Source organism: Pteronotus mesoamericanus, unplaced genomic scaffold (genome assembly GCF_021234165.1).
Source record: "Pteronotus mesoamericanus isolate MK-2021 breed Mesoamerican mustached bat unplaced genomic scaffold, CSHL_Meso_final scaffold_36, whole genome shotgun sequence".
NCBI classification, from domain to species: domain Eukaryota; kingdom Metazoa; phylum Chordata; class Mammalia; order Chiroptera; family Mormoopidae; genus Pteronotus; species Pteronotus mesoamericanus.
In genome coordinates, this window is record NW_026555313.1 from 25,679,744 (window position 1) to 25,697,218 (window position 17,475).

General features: G+C 37.2%; 1 protein-coding gene across 4 annotated transcripts in view; it reads left to right on the forward strand.

Annotated features, from left to right (window-relative positions):
* The window catches only part of ARHGEF12 (Rho guanine nucleotide exchange factor 12), a 201,083-nt gene extending 184,959 nt beyond the window's left edge, over window positions 1–16,124 (forward strand). For all 4 annotated transcript variants that reach the window (XM_054592457.1, XM_054592459.1, XM_054592458.1 and 1 more), the window contains 10 exons: window positions 1,992–2,067; window positions 3,800–3,967; window positions 5,007–5,094; window positions 5,755–5,841; window positions 5,976–6,055; window positions 6,321–6,554; window positions 8,903–9,373; window positions 10,209–10,525; window positions 11,619–11,688; window positions 12,249–16,124. In XM_054592457.1, the coding sequence (XP_054448432.1) occupies window positions 1,992–2,067; window positions 3,800–3,967; window positions 5,007–5,094; window positions 5,755–5,841; window positions 5,976–6,055; window positions 6,321–6,554; window positions 8,903–9,373; window positions 10,209–10,525; window positions 11,619–11,688; window positions 12,249–12,259 (1,602 nt within the window). In that variant the 3' untranslated portion in view covers window positions 12,260–16,124. The remainder of the gene's footprint in view (window positions 1–1,991; window positions 2,068–3,799; window positions 3,968–5,006; window positions 5,095–5,754; window positions 5,842–5,975; window positions 6,056–6,320; window positions 6,555–8,902; window positions 9,374–10,208; window positions 10,526–11,618; window positions 11,689–12,248) is intronic.
* Window positions 16,125–17,475: the final 1,351 nt, after the last annotated feature.

Genomic DNA, 17,475 nt, shown 5'->3' on the forward strand with positions numbered 1-17,475 from the left:
CTTCTCTTTTTTCTCCATTCTGTGACCGTACTCAACCAATTCAGTGAGCATCCAGGTAACGAGTGTTTTGAATTGCACATCTGATAGGTTGGCTACCTTTTCATCGCTTAGTTCTGTTTTTGGAGCTTTGATCTGTTCTTTCATTTGGGCCATGTTTCTTTGTCTCAGCCAGCTTGTTATATTGGAAGTGGCAGAGTCTTAGGTATTCACTGGGGTGGAGCCTTAGATATTTGCCAGGGCAGGGCAACCCAGGTCGCTGTGTTGTGATGCTGTATGTGGGGGAGGAGTCAGAGAGGGAACAATGCCACTTGCTCAGAGCTCACCTGACTTTCAGTCACTTCCCCCGCTACCCAGAAGCAAACTGGGCCCTTCACCTCCCAACTGATTCCCAGGTGGGTGGGCTTGTGTACCTTCTAAGACCCCGTGGGTCTCTCCAACGTACTGTTCTTTGAGGTTGGGAGTTTCTCCCACCACCGCATCTCCAACAGGTTTTTATAGCCAGAGGTTTTGAGGCTTTCTTTTCCCATGCTGGAACCCTGCGTTGCACGGTCTGTCTTGCTCCCCAGCAGTTCTTCCTGGTTTATCCTATCCTTACACGAATGTGGGACCTCCAGGTCCAGCAGCCACTGCCCCACCCTCCCAGTCCTCCAGCAGCCTTGCTGCATGTCATCTCTACCCCTCCTACCAGTCTTGGTGAATGTTTCTTCTTCAAATCCTTGGTTGTCGAATTTCCATACTGTTCGATTTTTTGGCAGTTCTGGTTATTTTTTGTTCTTAAGTTTGTTGTCCTCCTTTTGGTTGTGCAAGGAGGATAAAGGAACATTTCTGTGAAACCGTTTTGTGCTAGAAATTTGCAGAATACTAAAGAACATTGCTTACTAAGTTTATTATATTGTATAGTTTGAATAAGAGTAGAGCTGTTTACTATGGGAACTTTATTAATTGTCACTTCTAGTACATGAGGCTTTTCTATTAACAACTCCTTAGGATTTCAAGTTTTGTACTGTTGCACTAGGTGGTTATTTTGGCAAATTTATTTGGTGACTGTTAAAATAGATTTCTATGTCATATAAGAGCTTATCAAAAAGCATACTGATGTGCTTAGCCCTGACCATAAAATGAGGTTTTTCTGGAATACTTATACTAAAAGATGATTCTTTTACTAAGTTATTAGTATTTATATCAAGCCTGAGTACTTTGTGGACTTTTCATAAGTGCAATTCGTTAGAAGTTTCTTTGGAACTAGAGCCTCGAATTCAGAGCACTGTTACAAAAAAGCTATGCATTACCCTCATCTAGTTATTTATAAAAATTAAGTGGATTGAGAATCTGGTGGCTTAATATTTACAGCTTTTTTTTTTTGTACTTTATTTTCATTGTTTGAGCTATTATAAATGTCCACATTTTCTCTGCCCTTTGCCCACCCCCACTCCCCCTTCTTTCTAGCCATCACCACACTATTGTCTGTGTCCATGGGTTATGCATATATGCTCTTTGGCTAATCCCTTCACCTTCTTTCTTCCAGTCGTCCCCCACCTCATCCCCTCTTGACATCTGTCAGTTTGTTCCATGTGTCACTGCCTCTGTTTCCACCGTTTGTCAGTTTATTTTGCTCATTAGCTTCCATATGTAAGAAGGAACTCTTGCCTTTTGTGACAGCATGGATGGACCTGAAGATTATTATGCTAAGTGAAATAAGCCAGTTAGTGAAAGACAAATATAGCTTTATTTTTATGAGCTAATATCATCTATTTACAGTGAGATTTAGAAGACAGTACTCCTGAATGTTTTCCAAGGTCCTTTTCCTTCTTAGAAAACTTTATGCAGTTTAACTTGCTCTTTATTTCATTTTCAGTATTTGACAGATACCAATAATAATAGTGAATGTAAATGGTATTTTTATATTACGGATTTCTTGAAAAGAGACTATGTGAAATATTACCCAACTAAATGCTTGGAAATCATTTATATAATTCTTTCTATTTTGACAGAATTTGGATTTAACAAAAAGGAAGATGATTCATGAAGGGCCATTGGTTTGGAAGGTGAATAGAGATAAAACTATTGGTAGGTCAGATAATCTGTCAATTTTGGGGAGAGTGGAGAAAGAAAGAAAATAGGAAAGTTTCTCAAGAGAGAGAACCATTCATAGTTTTTAGTTAAAAAACAGTGAACAATTCTACTTTGTGTTATCTATGCATTTATAGAAGAGATGCCTATGTGATTTTACTATATGTGAACTGTCACATACTCATTGAGGGATGAAGCAGAAAACTTTATCATCATTCTCTCTCTATCATTCTTGTATTTGAATGAGTATAGGCTTTCTTTAAATCACTAAAACTAAAACTGACTGTTATTCAAGGAACCATTGTTTTACATTTCATGTCAGACATGGACTAACACTTTAGTGTACTAGTGAAGTACAATAAAAATGAGTGAAACTAGACCACCAACTTATACCATACAGCAAAATAAACTTGAGATGGATAAAAGACTTAAATATAAGTCATGATGCCATAAAAGTCCTAGAAGAAAACATAAACAGGAAAATTTCAGATATCCCACACAGCAATATTTTCACTGATAGATCAGGAAAGCATGAACAAATGGGACCACATCAAATGCAAAAGCTTCTACACGGCTAAAGAAAACATCAACAAAATGGAAAGGGAACCAACCATATGGGAAAACATATTTGCCGTTGATTCCTTAGACAGGGTTTGATCTCCAAAATATATAAGGAATTCACATGACACCACTCTAGGAAGATCAAAAAAAAAAGCAGTTAAAAAATTGGCAAATAACCTGAACAGACAGTTTTCCAAGGAGGACATACAGAGGGCCGAGAGACATATAAAAGGATGCTCAGCATGACTAGCCATCAGAGAGATGCAAATGAATTAAAACCACAGTGAGATACCACTTTACACCAGTCAGAATCGCCATCATAAACAAATAAGCAAACAACAAGTGCTGGCGAAGTTGTGGAGAAAAAGGAACCCTAGTATGCTGTATTGGTGGGAATGCAGAGTCATGCAGCCGCTGTGGAAAACAGTGTGGAATTTCCTCAAAAAAACTAAAAATGAAACTGCCTTTCTATCCAGTGTTCCCACTGCTAGAACTATACCCTAAGAATCCTGAAACACCAATTCAAAAGAACCCATGCACCCCAGTGTTCATAGCAATGTTATTTACAATAGTGAAGTTCTGGAAACAGCCTAAATGCTCATCAGTAAATTCATGGATCGAAAAACTGGTACATTTGCACAATGGAATACTACATAGCAGAAAGAAAAGAGGAACTGCTACTCTTTGCCACAGCATGGATGAAACTGGAGAGAATTATGCTAAGTGAAATAAGGCAAGCAGTGAAAGATAAAAACCATATGATCTCACCCATAGGTAGAACTTAATTAACAAAACAAACATATGAGCAAAATAGAACCAGAAACTTGGAAATAAAGAACAAATGGACAGTGACCAGAGTGGAGGGGGGAAGGGGGTTAATGGCAGGGGGGAAGGGAAGGGGCAAGCAAAGGAACAGGAACGCAGGACTAATGGATATGGACAATGGTGGGGGCAGGTTGACTGTGGGAATGGGCAGGGCGGTACAGGGGTGAGCAACTGGGAAAAGGCAGAACAACTGTAACTGAATGACAATAAATAAAAGACAATAAGTCAATTATTAAAATACACTAGATTTAACAGAAAATTTCTCTGTTGAATTGTTATGAAGTTTATAAAACACATCTCAATTTCTGTACTAATCACCTTTTCCTGTATTTTTTATTTCTAGATCTATATACATTGCTTCTGGAAGACATTCTTGTATTGTTACAAAAGCAGGATGATAGACTGGTATTAAGGTGTCATAGTAAGATTCTGGCATCTACAGCTGATAGCAAACACACATTTAGCCCTGTCATTAAGTTGAGTACAGTGTTGGTTCGACAAGTGGCAACAGGCGAGTATGTCTGCTGAATGATCCTAACCCCTAGTTTCATTTTAAAATTATGTAAGATATTCAATATTATTTAATATAGCACAACTGACACAACTGACATAAAATTTTTTCTCTTTATATTTTTATACAAATTAAATGAAATTTATTTACTGCTTATAAAGTGAATTAAGGGTTTATACTACCTAATTAGGACACCTAGGCTCTGAGTGATTTTCTGCATTTGAAAATTTTCTGCGTACTGCTTTGATCTTTACTTCATATTCAAAAATCATTGACAGACATCAATAAAAATAATGAATTGGAAAGTAATCCCAGTGTAAAGGCTTTCATTAGAGTGGTATGCTTTTTTGATTTGGCAGGGAAAAAAAGCAAAAGACAAAACCTGAAGATGTGGGTGTAGTTTGGTTTTTTGAAATCGGTTTAAGTTAGCAAATTATTAAAATATTAACAATGAGATCCATTTTTTAAATTAATATACTGTTGACCCTATTACAGGTGTCCCCTTTTCTTGTCCTTTGCCTGCCTCTACTTATCCCCTAGCTCTGTTTCCTCTGTCCATCCCCACACTATTGTCTGTGTCTGTGACTTATGCATATATATTTTTTGGCTAGCGATCTCTTTTAAAGCCCATTAGTTCCATGATGGCATGGTAAATTTACGACCTCTGTTCTCTAACCCACTGAATATTATTAACGAACTGTTTAGCAAAAGGTCAATTCTAAATAAATGCCAAGAAATCATAGTGTTTAGTTCAGTAACTTAGATAATTGGACTTTTTGTTTCTAATAAATTACTATGGAATCAGTGCTAGTTTTTATAATCTTTGCTTTATTGAAGTATAATAAATACACAATAACATACAATATGTTGCACAATTTTAAGTTGTGTAGCTTGGTGAATTTTTACAAAGTGAACACATGTTTACAGAGTGAACAAATGTAAACTTTATTTGGATTACGTGCAGAGTAACACCAGGACCCTCGAAATGGCCCTTGTAAATCCTGTTCTGAGAATAATTTTTGTCTCCTTTTTTTCCTAGATAACAAAGCATTTTTTGTCATTTCCATGTCAGACAATGGAGCCCAAATTTATGAACTGGTGGCACAGACAGTTTCTGAAAAGACTGTGTATGTATTAGATATAGCTACTTTGCTCTGTTTTTAAATTAAATGTATTGGGGTGACATTGGTTAATAAAATTATATAGGTTTCAAGTGTACAGTTCTACCACACATCATATGTATATTGCATTGTGTGTTCACTGCTCAAAGTCAAGTCTCTTTTCATTGCCATATATATGACCACCTTTACCTTTAGTACCCCCTATCCATTGGTGCTCTAATGAATGTAATTTTTAACGAACTTAACTTTGTTTCTGCAACAGGACTTTGACAACCAAAAAGAAGCAGTTTCTATATAGTCTTTTAGATATGTTCTAAGAACTTATTTCTTTTTAGATGTCTTTCATTTTGATTCTGATCTACTGAAAGTAGTTATTCTAAAGAAAAGATTGAAGAAGGGTCAAGTAAAGTTTTTTAATGGGTAGTGTATCTGTTATATTGTAAGATTTTTCTTTAAGGTATAGAATATTTATAATCTCTACTTAATAGTTATTGCCAAAGTAAATATGTTCTCTGGCAGAAAATAGTTTTTGTTTGTTGGGTTTTATTTTTTGGTTTTGTTTTGTTCGTTTCTGGTTTGTTTTAATTTTTGCTTTCTCGGTGTATTTAAAGGACATTTCTTTTTCCTTTCCCTTTTGCATTTTGGATTCTTTTCAAAATTCCACAGCTGGCAGGACCTAATCTGTCAGATGGCTACATCAGTGAAGGAGCAATCCACAAAGCCAATTCCATTGCCACAGTCACCACCTTGCGAGTGAGTGTGCCTTTGCCTTGTAGGAGGACTGACTTTGTGTTTTTGGTCAGAAAAGGAATGGGTAATTTTACATTTTGTTGCAATGATATATAGACACCTCATGAAGTTTAAAGAATGTTTTCTTTCTTCTATAGAGGAGACAATGATGAAGAAGAATCTCCAAAAATAAAAGTGGAACATCATGACATTTCAGTCACTGGTCTGCAGAGCCCAGGTAAATTTTTGTTACTTTACTTGGAAGAATTTAGTCCATATATTACTTATTAAAATGCAGATAAACTTTAACTCTTTTGGTTTATGCAGGTTCTGGCATCAGCTATTTATTTTAACAAACTTTGCTTATGAGTCTTGTAATGCAGCTCTAAGTATGTATCTTACTTAACAGAGAATCTCTAGTTCACATGGTTACTTTTTCCCAAGTATTTCCTGAATGCTTCATGTTAAAAGATATATTCTACTTTTTCTGTTTCATTTAACAGACAGAGATTTGGGATTAGAGTCTCCCTTAATATCGTCAAAAACTCAACCTCATTCATTGGGTGCCTCTGGAAAATCAGAGGTAGATGACCTCTTTGTGGCTGAGAGACAGTTTGCAAAGGAACAGCATGCAGATGGGACTGTAAGGGAAGTTGGAGTAAATTACCAAATCACAATTCCAGATTCATACTTACCTGCCTCAGAAGGACAGTGGGCATTGGATGCACTAAGGAATTGTAAGTTTTATTCATAAGTTAATACAGATAACTTAGTAAGTAACAGAGTTGCATAATGTATTCTGCAGTCATTTTGGGAGAATCCAAAGAAGTATAACTGACTTTTTCCTGCAAGGATTTTACAGTCCAGTTGGGAAGATGATAGAAACTTTGCCCATCTTTTTAAATAAACAAACAGTATAGATTATTTCATAAATTATCCGCTTGGGGTGATCAGCGAAAGGAAGCCTCAGAAAACAAGAGAGATGTGATTAATGCCTTGAAAAATGGGTAAGTTTCTGATAGGCATTTAAAAGAATAGAAGTCACTGAGACAAAAGTAATAGTCAGACCAAAAGCACAGAGAAGAAAAGCTCTAAGAGTGTACAGGGGGCAGTGAGTAGAACAGTTGGCCTGTGGTAGACCGTGTGAGTTACAGGAATCATGGGAGATAAGGTTGGAAAGGTAACAAATGTGTTGTTGAGCTCAGCTGCTGTGAACCTTGAATACCAGATTGAGTCCTCTGTACTTTAAGGATGGCACATCACAGTGTTTTGAGGGTTTGTCAAACTACAAATTATTCTTCTAATATTCTTGTGGAAATTGTAGTAATTTCCTCCAAGGCCCATCCTTCTCACATATTTGCCTGCACACTTGTACACACCCATGAGACTGGATGGGCCTTGCCACTCTGTTAGCTAACCCCCTCCCGCTACAGCCATTCATAGTCAGTTACAAATGGGAATGTATCACTTTTCTCAGTTGTATTTGGAGTTGGGAAAAAGGCTGAGAATGATTGCTTTAGCTGTAGAGAACCATTTGAAGTTTTTAAACTATGTTATGACTAATGAAGAGATTAATTTGACAGAGCTGTAAAAGCATTTTAATGGAAAGAGGTTTGGAGTGGTACAGTTACCATTAAACTATTGTAGTAGCCTGGGCTTGAGGCTGAAAGGGTTTGAACTAGAATGGTGTCAGGGGAATAAGTATAAAATGAGGAGTCAACAAATATTTAAAACAATTGACTTGTTTGGATGTGAGGACAAAGGAAAGGGAAAATTCAGAAACAATTTAAATATTTTTATTGAAATAAAAGTCATGAAGGACCACCACTGCCCACCATCACACTTTTTCCCCCCTTTTTTATTTGCCAAACAATATGGGCTTAATTTTAAAACATTTGCGCTTAATATAATGAGTGACGAACCATTTAAGAAGAAATGATTAGCAGGACATTGGAATTGTTAAGACTGGAACTTCGGAGAGAGACGGATTTGAGTGTCAAAGCCATAAGAATTTAGAGCATCTCTTAGGAAGTGAATGTAAGCAGAAATACCAGAAGATCAAAGACTCACACCTATGTGGAGAAATAGAAGATAGAAGTTAAGCTGGAGTTGAAAGTAGGGAATTAGTCAGGTTCTTTAAAACCTACTTAATTCTAAATTCTCCTGAATTAACATTGATAATGATTTCTTTTTTTTTAATTTTTATTATTTTTCAGTTACAGTTGACATTCAATATTACATTAGTTTCAGGTGTACAACATAGTGGTTAGGCTTTTATAAGTACAATTAAGATTTCTGATGATTTGACTAACCTTGTCCCAGCAACCCTAACCCAATAAGGTCTATGAATGACCTTTCAGCATACACTTGGGCATTCAAAATTGAATTGGTTCTGTTTTTAACAACCTAAGGAAGCTGTGCCATGAGTAAGGCCATTTTTAAATAACTAATAAATATTTCCTTAACTTTTGAAACTATGCACACTACCAGTCATCTCAGAATTAGGTTTTTTTTTTTTTTTTTTTTTTTTACAAAGAAGTCTATTTTCTTCTCCATTTAAGGAAATTCTTCAGGTTACTATAAATGATAAATATTCTGTGTGGCTAATAAAATTAGAAAAAAATGATACCCATGTATATAGTCTCTGCATCTGGAAAAATAGAACTTTCAGGGTTTTTGTGTTTTTTTGTTGGGTTTTTTTTTTTTTTTTTTGGTCTAGCTTAACAGTGTTGCAGCATCCTTTTAAGAAGTACCTTGTGGATATTATTCCAGGTATATGAAAGAAAAAATAGAGAAAGACATGGTTTTGTTTATTTAGTAGTTCTAAATAAGAGTACCTCCCATTGCAAATAACTAGATCTTTTTAAGTCTCGTTTAATATTGAATCACTTGTAGATGGTGCATGATTTCATTTTTCAAACAAAACAAAAAAAGATTATATGAAATTAATATTTTAACTATATGTTACTTAAAAAGGTGCTTACTTTTAGAGATAATTGATAATTCCAGTAACTAATTTAATTTTGGCACTCTGAGGTTATAGTTTTGAATGTGTGTTTTTCTCCCTCCTTCCTAAATCTCTTAGTGGATTTGTTGAAGCAGCTGCTGGTACAAAAGCTGAGTTTGACTGAGAAGAGCACTCAGGAAGATTGGCCACATTTCTCAAGATACAGGATAGCCTCCCCGGGGGTGCAGACAGGCAGTAGAACCCAGAACTTTGAAATTATTAAGGCCTGTCATCCTGCTGAAAGACAGATGTCCTTTAGAACTGGAACTGGTGACATTTCAACTTGTTACAGTCCCCAGGGTTCAACTGAATCTTACGTTCCACGGGATTCAGTGGTACTGGCATTCCAAGATAGCCAGGCAAGTAACATTTTAGTAATGGACCACATGATTATGACCCCAGAGATTCCTCCTGCAGAGCCAGAAGGAGGTCTTGATGAGAGTGGAGAGCACTTTTTTGATGCCTGTGAAGTACATAGTGATGATAATCCATCAGAAGGTGATGGAGCAGTAAAAAAGGAAGAGAAGGATGTTAAGTTACACATCTCAGGCAAGTGCTTTCACATTTAATCTTTGATTTTGATTGTTGTTAACTGTCCTGTGTGCTGAAGTGCATGTTGTTTGAGTTTGCAGGCATCGTGTGTGTGTGTGTGAGAGAGTGAGATGTGTTATTCTTTATTGCACTAAATAATTATTGAATCTACTGTAGATGCTGGGAGATACAGCATTGAATAAACATAAAAAATCAACTATTCTCATGACACTTAAGTGCCTCTGGGGGAAAGCGTAATGATTAAATAAGTAAACAAACAAATGGATGTCAGATATAAGAAGTATTCACAGGAAAAATAAGTTTCACTAAGGGACAGCAGAGAGTAATGGGAGCAGACAAGGTGATCAGGGAAGAGGGCCTCTGCTGAGGTAGCATTTGAGCAGAGACCCAGGGGAAGAAACTACATGGTTATCTGGAGGCAGAGTGTTCTAGCAGAAAACAATATGCACAGGCTATGTGGCAAGAGCAAGTTCTTTGTGGTTAAGGAATATAAGGCGAGGGAGACAAAAATGGTAGAAGAGGCCAAAAAGGTATTTGGCAGGGGAAATGGTGGCAAGATCATACAGGGACTTGGTAGTTTTCAGCTCTTAACTTTTAAAATGCTAACTAATATAAAATTATTCAGAAAATACTGTGAAAGTTTACTAAGTTTAACTTGAACCTGAAGTGAGAAAATTCTGATGCACTTAAAATTAAACTTGGGAATTTTGGACTTTGGGCTTTCACCCCTCTTTAACAGCTTTTAAAGGTGGCAGCAAATCACCCCATTTCTATTTTCTGAAGTTTTGATAGCAGCGCTAATCTCACAAAACTATTCTGTCTTTATCAATAGGAAACTATTTGATCCTTGACAGCTATGAAACAGTGCAGGAGACCTCCACAGATGAAGAGGTCGCCTCCTCGCTTCTTCTGCAACCCATGAAAGGCCTCCCCTTTGTGGACTCTACCCACCAGCTGCAACATTCTCCCCCGAATACTCTTTCTGATGGGGCAGTTTCACCATTCACCTCAGAATTCCTGGTCCAGCAGGGCTGGGGGGCTATGGAGGATTCCTGTTTTGAGATCCAGAGTCCCTCCACTTACGCAGATTCAAAAAGACAGATCATGGAGTACATTCATAAGATAGAGGCCGACCTTGAACACTTAAAGGTACCTCAGACTTCAAAATCCTTAGGACTTGGTTATACAAAACACATTTAACATAGAGGAAGTATTGAATGATTGAAATGCTGATATTAATAAATTTGTTCAGATTCTGTATATTTTCTTTGACCATTATTCATGAAAAGGCCTGGACAAAAAGGCGAGATCAGCATTGTTTATCTGGTTACAAATCACAAGAAGAGGAAAAGGGGTAGCACTATAAACTATATTTCTATGGGTTTCTAAATTCAAGAACCTAAATATATTTGGGGTGATTGGCTGGCCACAATGAGAAGATGTGAGCAAATAGCTGAGATAGGTGGGGTTTATGTAGTTACGAATTTAGGCTGGGACGTACTATAACCTGTTAATTATCTGTTAACTATAAGGTGGTATTGGTAGTTTGCCAGATGTTATGAAGATAGAAATTGGCTCCTGTGATCTAAAAACCTGGGCAAGAATGGGATTTTTGTAAATTGGTAATTGAAGATGTCACTTTAGTAGCCTCCTTTTCAAAACTGACTTATTTGGTAATTTCCAAGGAAAGGGCTATATTTTAAAGTTTGCAGTCAGTGGACAGCTAGCTGCTAGAGCCCAAATGTTTTTTCATTACATCATTCAGTTGGAGGCTTTAGGGACAGTGTTAAAACTGTTCTTAGTCTTCAGCTAAAGGCTGGTCTCTGTTACTTTTTCTTTAAATTCAAATGATACGTTTCACCTTCTTCATATGATTATATGTAGTTTCATCCTGGAGCTGACGAGAGGACTTACGTGAAAGTCCATTGTGTGCAGGTTGGCTCTAGTATGTCCCACATACAAAATGTGGGGCCATTTTCAGGGTGACTCCTGGGGGTAGGATAATCACTTTTACTGGTTTCTCTCACCTCTACTTTCTTTTTACATGGGAAAGTTTTAAGTTATTCATATAAGGTAGAAACGGGTAAAAAGGAATGAAATTTACATTTTTCTTCCACTAACAAAATTTTAATTATGTTGAAATTTGGAAGCATACCTGTAATGTAAAAAAATCCTTTTTTCCTATTTTCAAAAGATGTTTTTATGATATTCAAATGAAAATCCTGTTGGTTTTATTTTACAGAAAGTGGAGGAAAATTATACCATTCTTTGCCAAAGGCTGGCTGGATCAGCCCTCACAGACAACTACTTAGGTATGTGAAAGTTGTAGATTGCAGACTCTAGAATCATTCTGCCTGAACAAATACATTGGATGAAATGATCTCTTATTCTGTAAAGTAGAAACCATATGAGATTCCTTTTTTTTGTCTTTAAAAAATTGTGTTTCCACACATCGAAAATCAAGCAGTAATTGTTATCTGCTGACTCAGCTGTTTGTTTTCTAAGAGGAACTGCAGGTGTTAGTTCCCGTGCCGCCCCTTTTCTCTGTCGTCTTCACCTTTGCAAAGCAGAAGGCAGAGTGGTGGTAAGCCTGATAATCCTAAATCCTCTATGAGACTTGTCAATTCTGCCGTAAACCCCTAAAGGTGGAAGTTTGATCCTCCTCAGGTCTTGATGTAATTTTATGTCTCCATGACTGCAAGTTGATCTGTGTTCAGTGCAGCAATTTGTATTCATTTGCTCTTGAATGAAGCTGTTTTGATCCAAAAACAAATATATAAGTAACCATCCCCACAGATTTCATTGGCATTCTCTAAGTGTTGATTTGTTCTTTCATCTTAATTTGATCCTTACATATCTTTCTTCTTCCTAGATAAAAGTTAGAGCTGCGTGTCCTGGAGATTGTTGGATTTTAAGCATCAGCCTTACATCAGCACATCCTGGCTCCAGTGTGCAGGAAGAGAGAGTCTGTGACAGGATCTGCCTGTGAAGCCCCTGGGGTTAGTCATGTCCCAGGGGCCCCAAAACAAGACTAGTTCTTCACAGTCTGGCAGCTGCACAACTCTGTCAATGATTGTTCCACCTGCACTCTGCTCTTCTCTGTCAGAAATTTATTTTGATTCAGAACAACAAAAACCAAATGTATAGAGCTTTGGGTATAGGATATGAAATTTTATTTAGACTTAAGGAAATGCGAAAATCAGATGTATTTATTTGACTTCATTCTGTATTTGAAAGCACATTTTAATTTTTATTTTGCCATGTTTTGTTTTAAGTGAGTAGTGATAGTTTTGGCCCTTTGTATATAGTACACAAAAGGATCGGTTGCTTTTGAAGCAAAGAGTTCAGGATAGGGTATTAGGAGGCTGAGTAAAGAGGGAAATAAAAGAAGGAAGTGAGAAGGGGAAGGAGGAGCATCTAGCCTTCTAAACTGTATCTCATGCCCTCTGCTGTCCAGTAAGCTGCTTCTCTAATGGGTCGCTCAAGGCACAATATGCCTGTGGCTCCTCCGTGCAGAAGACGGGCTGTGTGCTACCCAGGTAGGCAGAAAGTAGGTAGGTGGGCTTCCTCCCATCTGAGGCAAGCCCTTCTTTTCTAGCTGGGATCAACTCCCAGTTAACAGGAATCCTCAATGTACTAAATAGCAGGCACTTGAAAATGGGTGTTTTCTTTTCTGTTGAGGGTTGGGATTTGGGAGGGAGAGGAAAACAAATTTTATTTTCTTGATTATAAATTTCTTTTTCTTAATATTGTTTCATTGTTATAATTATGCATTAGACTTCAGCACTTGTGTAACATTATTCCTGCAGATTGAGCAGGAAGTAAAAAAAATGGAGATGCTTCAGGTGGTGGCAGGGCGTTGCTGAAGAGGGTGGGATGAGAGAAGGTAAAAGACTTTGGAAGGTTATATAACTGAATAACTACTGAGTTAAACAATGGCTGTCATTAGCCACAGGTACTGCTGAGTAAATGGCCAGTAAAATTTTAGTACCTGGAGGTTTGACTCTAACTTTTGCGCTGATTGTGCCAAAGGGCTCTTTGAGTTAAAAGGAGTGCCAAGAGTAGAATGGAAAGATATGGTGGAGAAGGCAGAGCTGCCCAAATGAGCTTCAGAAGCACTTCCTCTGACTTCACTGCTGGAACATTTTTCACACTGGTACCTGACCGACCTTAAAAATTGCAGGCCAGAACATATATTGGATACTGCAAGCAAGGTCTTGGTAACTGTCTGTTCTGGAACGGCTAGTATATTGGCAGCACCCTACAGAGAATAAAGGTTTCAGAGAACTCCTTCACTTGGATTTCTCTGAGTTTCCTTGTACATCAGGTATATATGTTTTGAAGTAGTTTTGCCAACTAAAACTAAATCATTTGTCAAGTCTTAAAATTCTGTTAATATGCAATGAGTTAATCCACTGCTCTTACCTTTCAGTAGAGCACTCTGAACTCTCTGAGTAGTCAGGATATAATTCTAGTCTTCCTTGCAGTCCAAATATATATACTCATCACAAATGGTAAGGATTCCCAATTACTCTTATAAACACCACTACAACTTATAACAACCTCACCTATGTCCACGTTCCTGTTTCTGTCTTTTCAAAACTGACCTATGTTTTTAAGGAAACCGACTGACTTGGATTGTTAGACCCTCATTTATGAATTAGAATTACATTTTGGGTTGTAGATCAAGCATAAATTAAATCAGAATGAGATTAAAAATTTTAGGAGAAGCTAATATATATGTGGAACTTGAACTTTCTGATCTCTTAAGAGAAGCCAGAAGAAAGTAATGGTTACATTGTGCTGCTAGAAATAATGCAGTGGCTCACAAAGGGTTTCACCTGTAGCCACCTGACACAAATACCATCCATGGGCAGTAAATCAGGAGAAAAATAAAAGAGAACTCTCACCTTACCTTCAGACACTACAGGGATATTACATAATTCTCTAGGACTCACTTAAGAAGCTTTATAGGTTAGCAATGTTTTGGTTCTTCTTCTAGCTCAGCAAATATCTTGTCCTTAGCAACTATTTGCTATTCTTTTCTTGCAGTTTAACCTATACTTCGAACAATAACAGGGCTAACTGGAAAATACTTTGACCATAGCTTTAGTACTTCTAAATAAATTTATATCTAGGTTTCAAACGAAGTCCCAAAATGAAGTATAATTTTGAAAAGATCCCACAGTTTCAACTGTTCTTTTAATCTTACCAGCTGAACTTCTTCCCTCCTCCTTCCTAGCCTAACCCCCTACACCTTCCATTTTATTTAGGCTGTTGTAGTCATATCTATTTTTCTTTGATATTAATACTGCCTTTCAGGATGATGGATTTCATCCTCTCCTTGAGTAGAAATTGTTACCATTGAAGTCATTTTCAAAGTTAAGTAACCAGCCGTTGGAATCTGCTTCCCTTCAGAAGAACCCACAGGTAGTGGACAAAGCAACATTCCCAGAACAGGAGGGCTGGGGTTTAGCTCCTAATGGCTTCTTTGCTACTAAGTGGCAAATCACATTTGAAGTGAGAACAGAAAGCAGAGTTAATCAAGACAATTCAGTAAGTGCTCAGAGTGCTCTAGTTTAAAATTTTGATTACTGCCCTTGAGCTACATATTTTATATACCTTAAAATCAACTAACTTGGACTGCTTTGAGTTATCTTGGCTTTTCGAACCTAAGCTGTAACTGTTTATTACGCTGCATGGGAGGTATATTTCATAAGCTTTATGGCTTTTTTATGAAATTTCTCTCCCATGCAGTATAATAGTTACAGTTTAGGTAAAAAGGAAAAAGGTTTTTATTTGATTTTGGAGGAGAGAGAGGGAAGCTAATGTAATAATAGAGGAAAATACTCTTGTTTTTTATTATTTTTAGAAGCTAAAGAAAATAATATGCTTTCTAGGTTGTCTCTTATTTTTATTCGTTTTTTTCTTTTTGATGTTGGTAAATTTGGTGTGTTACATGGAGCATTTACATTTCAAACTGGAAACTATTTTCTCTGAAGGTTGTATATAGTGTTATTTTGAACTATTGTACTAGAGCTTTGGTCAATATTTTCTCCCTGTATGTCACAGAAGGCACCATTGAGAACTGGGTACAGAGGACCTCAAAATAGACAACTAGCAGGACCTTCCAGTTATCTCCCTGCTGGATTTTTTCTCCTAGCATTACAATTTTTGTTTTATAAATTGTGGTTTTTCCTGACTTTTCTACTCTTTTTCTGCAAAATTGTTCTTTCCTCAAGAACAGAGTTTCTTTGCTTCATTTCTTATGCCTTGCCACTGGTACTGATTGTGTTGATAATAAATTGGTAGGGGGGAAAAATGTATCTCCTAGAAGGAAGCTCTGCCTGCCATTTCCGGGTGCCAACACTTAAGCATATGTCCTATAAAAATAACTGTAATATGCACACTGGTGGTTATTTTTAATAAGCCTCTTCCTACTAGAACATTTTGTTTTCCTTGTTCACCATATATTCATGTACTCTTTAACAGAAATTACTTTTAAAAAATCTGGAACTACTTTAAAAAAACTTTATTAATAATCATATACTTTTACTGATCACATTTTGAAATACCTAAAAGACTTTATTGTTCTAATTATCCAGATACACCTCTGTAAAATAGCTCTTTTATGAATTAGCTAATAAGGCTGTATGTTTCTGGAACAAAATACTGGTCATCTAAAAACTCGCTTTTCTGGGATATGGGAAAATAAAAAAATGAGAGTTCAAATATTAAATATGCTTAAAGGAACCAAGTATGTGACTTTTTATTTGTATTCTTGTTGATTTTTCAAGTTATATTAGAAAAGTTTAGGTGCCAAGGAGGCCTTAAGTAATCTTACTGGCAGTGACTATTAAACAACTTCTGCTTATTAGAGTATTTTCACTAGTGAGACTGTAGTTGATCTTCCTAGTGTATAAACTTTCATGAGGACACTAGCAGCTGGGATTGCCTTACCATCTGGAAACACCAGCTTTGTTTTTCTTAAACAGTTTTATTGAGACACAATTCACCTATCACACCATTCACTCATTTAAAATGTACTATATAATAACTTTTGGTATATTACATTATTTTTTTAATTGTGGTAAAATATGTAGAGCATAAAATTAACCCTTTTAATTATTTTTAATTGTATGGTTCAGTGGAATTAATAGGGCAGTTTTTATGGCTCACTTGAAGATAGCTTGTTTAATAAGATAGCTTGTTGAAGATAGCTACCCTAAATAAAAATATGATGCCATGGAATCCAGCCAAGATGGAGGCGTGGATTCCTCCATCACCTCCAGAGATGCTTCACTTGTTTGCACAACAAAAAGAGGAATAATGACCAATTTAAAAACAAGACAACCAGTACTGCCAGAAAATCAAACTGCATGGAAGTCCAGCAACCAAGGACTTAAAGAAACATTCATCCAGACTTATAGAAAGGGGTGGAGACTGGAGCAGAGAAGACATGCACGGCTAGGTGGCAGCTGGCAGACTAGGCGGGTGATCCCACATTCACCCACAGGTAAGCCAGGAAGAACAGCAGGAGAGGGAGACAGACTGCAAAACCCAGGGCTTCAGGGCATGAAACTGAAGACTCAGACCCCTGGCTGTAAAAATCTGTAGAGGTTGAAGTGGCAGGAGAAACTCCCAGTCTCACAGGAGAGTTGGTGGGAGATCCATGGGGTCCTAGAACCCCACCCACCTGCAAATCAGTGCCTGAAAGGGTACAGTCCACTTGTGGGGAGTGTGATGGAAGAGACAGAAAGTGGGGTGAGAGCTGAGCAAGTGGCATTGTTCCCTATCTGGCTCCTCCCCCACATGCAGCACCGTAACACAAGGAAGAGGGTTGCCCTGCCCTGGTGAATACCTAAGGCCCCACCCCTTACAACATAAGAGGTGCTCTGAGACAAAGAAATAAGGCCCAAGTGAAAGAACAGATCAAAACTCCAGAAAAACAACTAAGTGATGAGGGAGGAGATAGCTAACCTATCAGATGCAGAGTTCAAAACACTGGTGATCAGGATGCTCAAAGAGCTCATTGAGTACGACAACAACGTAAAGGAAGAAATGAAGTTTACACTAAGTGAAATAAAGAAAAACCTACA